This window comes from Phyllopteryx taeniolatus, chromosome 9 (genome assembly GCF_024500385.1).
Source record: "Phyllopteryx taeniolatus isolate TA_2022b chromosome 9, UOR_Ptae_1.2, whole genome shotgun sequence".
NCBI lineage: Eukaryota > Metazoa > Chordata > Actinopteri > Syngnathiformes > Syngnathidae > Phyllopteryx > Phyllopteryx taeniolatus.
This window is the reverse complement of record NC_084510.1, coordinates 21163157-21174391: the sequence shown is the minus strand read 5'-3', so window position 1 is coordinate 21174391 and position 11235 is coordinate 21163157. Positions and strand designations below refer to the sequence as shown.

Here is an 11235-nt window from a genome sequence, read left to right as displayed (position 1 = left end):
AGCACGCCCGCTCCTTGTGAGGAGAAGCGGCTCAGAAAATGGATGGATAGTTTATGTAATAGAGCAACTATTCCCAACCAGTGTGCCAAGGGACAAGAGTGCCAAGAGAGGCGTGCCGTGGAAAATCATCCAATTTTACTTGGCTTGGCTTAAACTCCGTCTGTGGCCATTCATTAAAGTGCTGTATGGGGGCCCAGAATCTGGTGTTACGCCCCTGTGTATCGATACTGTCGCTGTCAGACACAGTTCAGAAAACGGTGTGGCCCGACATTTGGAAATGTCTAACCTGTTCAATATTCATTCATTCTCAATACCGCTCATCCTGTTCAGGGTTGCGGGACGCTGGAGCCGATTCCAGTTGGCTCTGGGCGAAAGGCAGACTACACCCTGAACTGGTCGCCAATCAGTCGCAGGGCACATACAGTGCGGACAACCATTCGCAATCACATTCACACCATCACTGAGTGGGAACTGAACCCACGCTGCCCGCACCAAAGTCAGGCGAATGTACCACTAGACCATCAGTGACTCCCTGTTCAATATTTACGATGGCAAATCCTCATGTGTAGTCAATACCGAGTTGCACAGAGCGAAGGATTTTGTGATTGTGATGTGAAACAGAATGATAGCCAATGAGGAGGCCACCTGAAGCTCGTGCTGTTGCAGGAGACAGGAGTTACTGGTTGTATTGAGTTTCTATAATGTGTCTCACAAGTCATTCGCTACAGTGTAAATGACATTTAACAGTTCTATTTCTTCTTCTATTACTACTCCTTGTTCTTCATTGTATTTTCTACCCTGTGGCACCATACTGCTTTTTACAGGTAAGTCTTGTTACTACAACATACATCTGTTTTAGGAGAGAAAACTCATGATTGTCAGTGGAGATATGGTTATGAGTGTGGTGTGCTGTGTTGGTCACCTTGAGTACTCTTTAACAGCAGTAAAAACACATACAATGTTTTTACTTGTCATGTGTGAGGTCTCTCACATTTTAAAAATCAGTTCCAGTTACAAATTGGTATGCGTGTACCCCGCTTCAAGGCGCTGCCATATACACAATCATTCATACATACTCAATGTGCCTTTTCAGCGCACTTTTAGGAAGTCAAGAAAAATAATAAACTTACGCTCTTCTTCGTTTGCATGAACAAATGACGCTGCTCTTGACAGAACATCCAGTGGCGTCTCCATGGTGGAATGCCTGCGGGACAGTGCATTGCGTTTAAGTACGCAAACACACAAAACATTCAAGTGTGTGATTCAGAGTCCTTGCAGGCCACAGCTACACACAATTCCATTCAATTTGAGTGGTGTCTGTGTGTGTGTGTGCTACAATATTGGTATTAGTTTTTGGTTTTGGGGTGGGAAACCTGCACGTTAGGTTCATTCAAGGCTCATAGGTGTGAATGTAAGTGTAAATGCTTGTTTGTCTATACCTGCCCCGTGATTAGCTGGCGACCAGTCCATGGTGTACCCAACTTTTTGCCCAAAATCAGCTGGCACATGCTTCAACTGACACATGACCCTAATGAGACTAAGCGGTATAGAAAATTGATTATATCTATGGATGAATAGCTTGCACTGCATCATCATCCTGAGAGCCGTTTCTCATACTTTGGCCCTCTTGTATCCAGACAAGGTCACCAAACTATTAGGAACACCTCTGAGTATTATAAACTACAGCCACAACAATAAACAAATTGTTAAATGTATACTACTCAGACTGTATCAGTCCAAATTCAACATTATCTTTGTAATAATACCACTTTTGTATTGGATTTCAGTGCCCCAAATGTTTATTGAAATGCATGAGGAATTGAATAGGTTTCAACCTGTTCTTATTTAACATTTTTTTATTTTTTAGTTCTAATAGAACCTTTTCGAGCATTTTGTCCTCCAATATGGAGCTGTGTGCTCCTGCAAAGTTATGCAACATATTTGTGGATAAAAACAGACCATTCTGACTGCATTCTTCAAATGCCTTCCGCCTCATTATTTCTCACAAGGAGAAAAAAAAACTACAAGAACGAGTTTAATACTAACTTTTGTTACGCGAGTAAGCTAAAAATGAAAGCGACAATACAAGTTGCGTACGCATTTCTACGCAACCCACTTACCCAAAAGAAACCGGCTTTAATTGATTCTCGTTGAACAAAACAACAACAACAAACACGTCTGCGTCACACACAAATTTTAAAAACAGACGTTTTACATTTTTGGGCCACTACCACACTACCATATAGCTTATATTTCAATTTCACTCCCACGATGTTGTCGGTTAATTATCCACAGTATCGTCCATTATTGTTATCCCCGTCTCAAAATGTGATTCAGTGTGTCCAACACGTTAAAACGTTTTAATCTCAAATCTGCGAGGCACAATATGACAAATTTACGCTCAGAAGCACATACCTCCTTTAAGCGCCACTTTGGTATCTTCCAGTAGTATAGCGTCCACACACTGGGAAACAAATAGTAAGGGGAGGAAAAGTGTATATTCCAGAGAGATACGAAGCTTAATCCGCGGCTAAACGGCTCCGTGGGAGGGAGGACAATAGTAGTAGCTTGAGCTGTCGGTTACCAACTTGGTTGTAAACGAGGAAAAGGAGGAGCAGGAGGAGGAAGGAGAAGGCAGGAATGCCTGGAATGATGGAATTCAGTTGCTAGCAGGTGGTGAAAGTGACGCACGCTGATTGGTGGAGCCGCGAGACCATGATATCATCATACATTATGCTAATGAGTTTGCGTCACGTCCTCTGAGGCGTCACCGCTGCTACTGTATATTTTATGGCGCGTTCCCTACAGTTGGAATTTTTTTAAACGAGATTATCAATCACGATTTGAATTGTGGTTGGCAAATAAAGTAATTTACAGAATACTGACTTGATTGTTCCGTTAACGTTCAACCATACGGCTGGTTGAGGTTGTCAGCCACATTTCTCATTTTTGGACATCTTGGAGGTTGAAAAAAAGTTGGACATTTCCGACTTCTGAACAGTTTGCAATGCAGCATCTCATGTGAAGCCTTTTACCCCAAAAATTACAGTCATACTCCAACGTGTTTGCTAAAGTGTGGCATGTCATAATAAATGTTGACATTTGTAACCAATAACAACAGCTTTTGTTCGCAAGTTTGACAGTAAAGTGCAGTATTTTGGGGGGAGAGGTGACTACTAACATTTTAATGGGTGCAAACGAACAGATGTAGCAATTTTAATAGTAATTAACAATCCATTCATTTTCTCTACCACTTATCCTTATTAGGGTCGCAGGTGAGCAGAAGTCTATCCCAGCGGACTTTGTGCGAGAAGGGGGGTATACCCAGAACTGGTCACCAGCCAACCACAGGGTAAATATAGACAAACAACCATTCACACTCACATTGACTGATAAGAATAATTTCTTAGGGAGTCTTCAATTAATCTAAAATGGATTTTTTTTTAAATGTGGGAGGAAGCCGGAGTACCCGGAGAAAACCCACACAGGCGCAGGGAGAACGTGAAAACACACACACAGGAAATTTAGTAGAAATTAAACAGGATAGATTGCTTGCAGAATTCCAAGGCTGAAATGATATTTAATGTTAATGGTCCTCCGAGGGGCGGCACGGTGCATGTTCTCCCCGTGCCTGCGTGGGTTTTCTCCGGGCACTCCGGTTTCCTCCCACATCCCAAAAACATGCATGGTATTGACAACTCTAAATTGCCCGTAGGTGTGAATGTGAGTGCAAGTGGTTGTTTGTTTATATGTGCCTTGCAATTGGCTGGCAACCAGTTCAGGGTGTACCACGCCTCCTGCCCAATGATAGCTGGGATAGGATCCAGCACGCCCGCGACCCTCGTGAGGAGAAGCGGCTCAGAAAATGGATGGATGGTCCTCGGAGGGCCGTACTAAACTGATGAGAAAATATGATGCGACAATCAAACAAATGTTTATTATTAAATATTGTGTACATTTGTGGGATTTTGAGGTTTTTAAGAATAAAAAAAGATCAGATTGAGGGCAAGTTTATTTCCTTGTTTATCACCTTAGAGTGGTAACAAGTATGGGGCTCATTTCCCAACCGTGCATACGGACAAATTTGTGCTTAAAACGTGTATGCACATTTGACGCACAAACCTGTGATTTATCAATATGTTCGTACTTATTTTTGATCGTACCCCGCGAACAAATTTAGAACTTCCTCAGACCATATATATGCAAAAATACTACAGGATCAGCCATCGTAAATACATCAAACATTTTTTTACACAAAATACGCAAAGTATGAGAACAGTCATTCATAAAAACAGTTTGCAGATAATAACTCAAACCAGGAATCTGGTAATGGGTTTATTGTCCTAAATAACAATTAAAAGGACACTTCTCATCACTTTAACCCTTGTCCCATTGAAGCGCTTGTACAGTATGACATGTATTTTTTTCCCTCGCCCGACATGACAGCCAACGAGGAAGTACAATTAGACCACTAGCATTTCTGAGTTTTTTCATGGCTTCAATATTCTGTCTAATCTCAACGACAAATTTGATTTATATTTTCTGTGATTCTGCATGTGCAAATGTGAATATATTCATCAATCCACAGTACACGCCGCCGCTGGCATGGTTGAATTGTGGCGTACTCTGGTCCGCACATGGCGTGTATATTTTCTTTCACTTCCAACACTAACGTTATGGATTCTATCAACTACAATGCCTCTTTGTGGTGCTATATCTATTCCTTGCTATGTATACAAACAATGTATGCAGTGTTTGCTCAGTCTCGGTTGTTCAGTGTCTTTTTGTATGTTTTGATTAACATGACTGTCATATGTTGTCGGTTGGTGTTTAGCAAGCTTTCTGATGTGACCAACTTTTTGAATATAGGATAAAGATTTAGAAAGTAGACTCTAAATTGCCCGTAGGCATGACTGTGAGTGCGAATGGTTGTTTGTTTCTATGTGCCCTGCGATTGGCTGGCAACCAGTTCAGGGTGTACCCCGCCTCCTGCCCGATGACAGCTGGGATAGGCTCCAGCACGCCCGCGACCCTAGTGAGGAGAAGCGGCTCAGAAAATGGATGGATGGATGGATTTAGAAAGTTATCAAACTTTTGGATCAGCCATGTTGTGACTTCAAGCTTCACACATTGGCTGAGATGGGAAATAGGGGCGCGGTTTACGCAGACTGGATGTCACGGGCACGAGCAAGTAATATAGTATGAATTCTGATTCATTAACATACACACAATGGTGTGAAGAAAATTGGCCGGTACGCACGTCATGAGTCTGACGGTGATTTTGCGTATACGCTCAACTTGCGCGCAGAGTGAGAACATTTCTACACATTTATTAGTGAATGAGGCCCAATGTGAGGAGAGTGTGTGTGAATGTTCAAGTCCACTTCATCATGATTTAAGACAAAAGGATGATTGACAGATTCCAGGGACAAATGTGGATCAGGAGGTCTGGGAAACAGACTTTTTCCTCCTCCAGCCCTTCCACATCTTTAGTAGTTTCTTAGAGCTATACGACACAGTCTTCCACATTCCTGTGAGGAAGAAACAGATCAAACCGAAGTGTATTCAACATTAAGTATGATTATAAACAACAACAACAAAACTAAAATAGCCTATGTTTAACAAAACACAAGAAAGAGATGCTTACCGGCAGTCGCGATGCCTTTGATACTCTGTGTTATACTGGATGATTTCACAATAGAGGAGATACCTGAAGAACATATATAACAAACAGTATATGGTTAGGTAAATTAGCCAGTGGTGCCTTCGCGCAAGCGCCATTCATTTGCAGTCTGGACGAGAAGGGGTGAACATTTCCTGCTCTGGAGGGAGTCGCAGATTCTCAAAAAAAATTTGTTTTTTAAATTTTAAAAATTAAAAAAAGGCCAGATTTGTTGCCAATTTTTTATTATTTTTTTTCACTTCAACTCAAAGCCCTTGCTCCAGCCCAGTTCAAACAGTAACCCTAGTCTGCGTAGTCCCGTTCATCACCTTGCTGTACAATTGCTCCACAGTCAGGGTCCTGAGCCATCTGCAGCAGGATCTCCTCCACGTCCCTGTTTTTCCCCGGGGGGTCCACCAGCTTGGTGATCCTCTGCTGCAGAGTGCGAGGCAGCGCCATGAGCTGGACGAACTGGCCCTCTGGGCTTTTGTCGATCTGTACGAAATTCAATGACTTTACATGAACCACAACTTAGTTTGATACTGAAAATGTTGTCTTTTTAGTAAGGGAAAATAATGTAGTTTTTTTTTGCTTTTTTGCTGTTGTTGATGGATAATGTGTGATAATCCTGTGTTTGGCCTTTGTTACCCTTTCGGGCTGTGCCCTGCCGGGACCCATGGGTGCAGGCCCGGCCACCAGGCGCTCGACTTTGAGCCCCACCTCCAGGCCTGGCTCCAGAGGGGGCCCCGGTGACCCACGTCCGGGCAAGGGAATACGTCTTCCTGAATTGTTTGTCATCATAGGGGTATTTGGAGCTGTGCTTTGTCTGGTCCCTCACCTAGGACCTGTTTGCCATGGGTGACCCTGCCAGGGGCATAAAGCCCCAGACAACTTAGCTCCTAGGATCATTGGGACACACTAACCCCTCCACCACGATAAGGTGACAGCTCAAGGAGGGGCTTGTAGTAGTACCTCATACAATTCTGACTACATTTGCATAAAATTAATCACGCATCTAAAATATTAGTTTCAAGTCTTTTTACATGACAGATCTTTATTATTACAAATTGATATATGTAAAAAATATTCTTGTAATATTCACTTTATTTACATAAAATAAAAACATGATTCTATTACTTATTACTGTACTACTACTACTATTCTTGTAGTAGTACAACATTTGCTCATATCATTACAACTTTATTCATGATGAAATATGTATTATTTCTTGAAATATTATGATTTTAGGCTTGTAACTGTACAACTTGAGCCTCATGAAACAGCTTTTGTTGTACTATTACGACTTGCCTCATGCAACAAAAAGTGTTTTAAAATCCGTGTAATATTCATATTTTATTTACATAAAATTACACATTTCTTCTTTTAGTATTAGGAATTTATTCTCGTAATGGTACGCTAAAATTATCATAGCATTATGACTTTATTCAGAAAAAGTAACTGTTTCTCTTAATACAATGGCTTCAGCTTAGTAATAATGACTTGATTCTCCGAAAATGAGAGCTTTTGTCGTAAAATTACAATGTAATTCATGTATGATTCTTGTAATATTCATTTTGGCCAGAGGTGAAGTTTAATGATAGCCTCAGAACAGGAAGTGGAATTTACTACCACACAAGAAAGTGTCAGCTCAGTACAACATGTGTCACACTATTAATTAATGGACACATAAGCCTTTAACAAACATATGCTAATTTACAGTAAATATTATGTATCTGAGTGTACCTCCAATTTCCCTTGTTGGGGCTTGTAAACTACTTGTGGGCAGTCCCGTAAGATGTTGCTGTAGACAATCCGGAAGTGCTCCATGTTGTCGTTGACGATATTGGCCACCTTGGATTTATCTTCTCCAATCACCATCCTGAAATCACCTTGAAGGGACCACAACACAATGTTTTCCTTGATGGATCACAACTCTGAGGAGTCGAGCAGCTTCAGACAAAGGCGACCGCAGTGGATGTTTTTATCTATTTTGTGAACATGCATTAGGCCCGCCGCACACCGAACGAGGCGACCCAACTGTTCTGCAACTAGTGTCCACAGTGAGGGACAAACAGATAATGAAATTCCTTCCTAACATGTTGAATAATTGATTTTTATCGATTTTATCGAGTCGTCGTTGCAGGGTCAGTCGCCAGGCGGGCAGGTGTGAGCCACCAACTTTTCACGTTGGTTGTTTGCGATTGTCCGGATAAGTCGCGTTTGGCCGCCTCGCGTAGTGTGCGGTGGGCCTTACTCTTTAAAAAAGTCCAACTCTATACAGAGAATTATTGGAAACATGTACCGGCATAAGAAAGACCAGCTATCTGCAGGAAAAGCTCTTCCTCACTGAAACTTTCAGGCAGCATAAGGAATGAGGCCGTTACAGCGCTCTTGAGGTTTCCCACTAGAGCGGCACGTAGCTTCCCATTGTCGCCCTGCACCAGCAATTTCACCTACAGAGGAGCGCATACGCATGCATGCACACATGACAGCAGCCCATTTATTCGAGGGAAAATGAGAGTATTACGACGACACTGAAAATAAAATAAAAAGTTAAATGATGAAAAATTTAATTACGAGACTAAATATGTTTCTTCTGAGAAAAGTCATAACATTCCAAAAACATTTCTATCTTACAAGAAAAAAGAGGGACTCTAGGGGGAAAAAAATTTATATTAAAAGAAAAGAGCCACAATGTGATGCGAATAAAGTCAGAATATTCGGGGGGGGGGGGGAATCTTAATATTTGGGGAAAATGTTATCATGTAACAAGAATACGGTTATAATATTCTGAGTTGAAAAAAAAAGTACAATGGTTGTTCAATGTTCATTGTTACTTTTTTTGTTGTAGTATGTCTTTATTCATGTAAAAAAAAAATTGTTGTTGTTATATTGCGATTTGGAACCAACTACAGGTATATCTCAATAAATTTGAAAATGGTAGAAATGTAAATTTATTCCAGTACGTATACATTATATAGATTCATTAAACACTTTGGAAAATGCTTTTCAGAGGGCAAATTCGTGCCTGATTTGTTCAATAAAAATAATTTTCATTGTTGTTACGGAATATTCTAGTTTCTAGAGATGGTAAATTAGGGTTTTCGTTTGCTGAAAGCTGTAATCATCAAATTTATACATATATATATATTTTTTTTAAATCATAAAATATTTCACTCTGACTGTGTGTAGTGCATCTCTACATAACACTTCTCTAAATTCACTTTTTCAATTGAACTACCTAATTAAATTGAGCTTTTGACAATATTGTAATTTACTAAGAAAAAACAACTTTTCCACATATTATAATGAGGCTCGTCACAGTATGACTATTTGTGTATATTTAATGTTTTCATATTAAAACTTCATACTTCATGAGAGAAACGTATTAGCAAGACAAGCCTTTTAAAATAAGTCATTTTTGTCATAATATTATGACTTGTGTAAAAGGTATTAATATGTTTTTATCTTGAAACATTACAACTTTAGGCTTATAATAGGATGATGACTCAGGATTAATTTTGGGAAAAAAAAAAAATAGGTGCTTTTGTCATAATATTACAACTTATTTGTGTAAAATGTCTAACTACATTCTCTTCTGGACTGTATTTTTTGCCCTGTTCATTGAGGCCCTAATACTCCTTGCATATATCGTATTGTATCCATGTACAGTACATAAAGATTAAGTGAGAGTAGTGGAAATGAAGATACTGACCGGTTTGTGAAGCCGTCCTGCAGCATACATGGTTTTCCAGTGCATGAGGTCATCAATTATACACTCTGTACTAATTACGCCATATTTGATGATCTAGGAGGAAGAAATGCATGGATTTTTTTTTGTTGATTCTTAATTTCTGAAAATGACATATCTTACCCGCCCGTCCATCGGCACCAGCGTGTTGTAGTACATAGCAGCCCCGTGGTCACTCTGTATGGAACTGATCATGGCGGGTCCCAGTAGTTTAAGTATGGAGTAGTGTTTACGGTTCTGCAGCAAATTCATGGTGTGCCAAGTGACTGGATCATCCACCGCAAACACTAAGTCCATCATATTTTTCTGAAAGAGAGAATATCACATTGGTATTGAAGCAAAGGGAACAAGCATACGCATTAGTATATAGACTGTTTTACTGGCTATGGAGGTATAATGTTGCTTGTTCTTTTACTAAATACACTGGCATGTCTCCTGCAACAGTAATCAGATTTTTTTTAAATGTAAAAAGTAGGCCAAAAGTAGGTATACACTTGGAAAAAGGTGTCATTTTCTTTATTACATTTAATTTTTTTTCCTGGCATCTTTTCCTTCTTGGCTTCCTAAATTCCTTTAGCGTTGCTTTTTAATTTTGCATCTTTACTTAACTAATTATTTTTAAGAGAGCGACTTTTCTTCCTTACTTCCTTTGTTCCAACTTCCCCCCTTCCTTCCTATCCGACATCTTTCTTGCCTTCTTTCCCCTCAGACTTTTTTCCTGGTATCCTTTCCTTCCTTCCTTCTCTCCTTCCTTCCCTCCCTCAGACCTTCTTTCTATTCATTCATCCTTACATCCTTCCTTTGCTTAAACATTCTTTTCTGCCTTTCTTTATTCATTCACTACTTCCATCCATGAAACCTGTTTTTATTCATGCCTTCATTCTTCCGTTGCTTAAAACCTGCTTTTATGTCTTGCTTCCTTCGGCACCTGCCCAATACAGCTTTATAATCCATGTTCTTATATTATTTGGTAAATTATAGGTAAACAAGTCAATTTAAAAAGTGCACACCTACTTGGTGTATTATGACTTGTGTAAAAGGTATTAAAGGTACTATATATTGGTATATTAGTGCCTTGTTTACAAACTGTGTGTACAGTTGTTTCTTGTTACCTCCATTTGACCTTGGCTGGTTCCTTGCTGTTTGAAAACGCCTGATCCATAGGCAAAGGCTAAACTGATATCTTGGGGGAATTGTGATAAAATCCTTCTGTAAAGCACGCCGGTGTTGTGCAAAGCCGGTAGAGTCATGTTGTCAATACTTCGATTTGGCTCACCATCGACAACATACGACTGTTATGGACAAGAGAGTTGTCGGCATTAAATTCACAAAGTCACTTCCAAAACGGATTAAACAGCATTTAGAACTGATTGGTAACACAACCAGACAACGCGCTGGCGTACATAATTGAATTTCTTTTTAACGTTGAACTACGTCCATTAGTTACCATTCGCTGTCAGCGTCGCGTATGGTGTACGTCATCACAGTTGCGCAGTGGGCGGAGAGGCTCATGGGATATGCAGTTCGAGCGCACGAAACAGGTCTGGAATGGGAAAACCGCGGATATTATGGCTGTCGTGGTAATGAATAGCTTCACGTCGAACGTATTATAATAAGAGATGACGTGATATGCACACCGTACAGTTAAAGCTGTGTTTTACTACCCGAGGACGAAACCCGGGTATGTTCATTGTTCGGCCGGCAGATGGCGGTTTTGAAGTGTAAATCTGGCTGTATTTGTTGCGATGGTGCTTGCGTGTTTGTCCATGCATGCGTGCTCTTCTATGCTAACAGTTAAGCATACGATTCTTTGTCAGGTTCA

At 40.3% G+C, this 11235-nt stretch overlaps 2 protein-coding genes across 3 annotated transcripts in view; both read right to left on the bottom strand.

The window, feature by feature from the left end:
* vgll4b (vestigial-like family member 4b) overlaps positions 1 to 2687 on the bottom strand; it is a 47350-nt gene extending 44663 nt beyond the window's left edge. The window contains exons 1-2 of the mRNA XM_061783788.1: positions 2416 to 2687; positions 1131 to 1204 (exon numbers count right to left, since the gene is read on the bottom strand). Of these exons, the coding sequence (XP_061639772.1) occupies positions 1131 to 1194 (64 nt within the window). The 5' untranslated portion in view covers positions 1195 to 1204; positions 2416 to 2687. The remainder of the gene's footprint in view (positions 1 to 1130; positions 1205 to 2415) is intronic.
* A 1223-nt stretch (positions 2688 to 3910) lies between these two features.
* tamm41 (TAM41 mitochondrial translocator assembly and maintenance homolog) lies at positions 3911 to 10965 on the bottom strand. 2 transcript variants are annotated; one of them, XM_061786021.1, is made up of 9 exons: positions 10861 to 10965; positions 10526 to 10705; positions 9537 to 9719; positions 9378 to 9470; positions 7965 to 8115; positions 7406 to 7551; positions 5992 to 6157; positions 5648 to 5710; positions 3911 to 5531 (listed from the first exon to the last, which is right to left on the bottom strand). In XM_061786021.1, the coding sequence occupies exons 1-9, from the start codon at positions 10861 to 10863 to the stop codon at positions 5440 to 5442; spliced, it is 1077 nt and encodes a 358-aa protein (XP_061642005.1). In that variant the 5' UTR covers positions 10864 to 10965; the 3' UTR covers positions 3911 to 5439. The 2 variants fall into 2 exon arrangements, with proteins under 2 accessions (XP_061642005.1, XP_061642006.1); XM_061786022.1 differs by having other exon boundaries at positions 10526 to 10908.
* Positions 10966 to 11235: the final 270 nt, after the last annotated feature.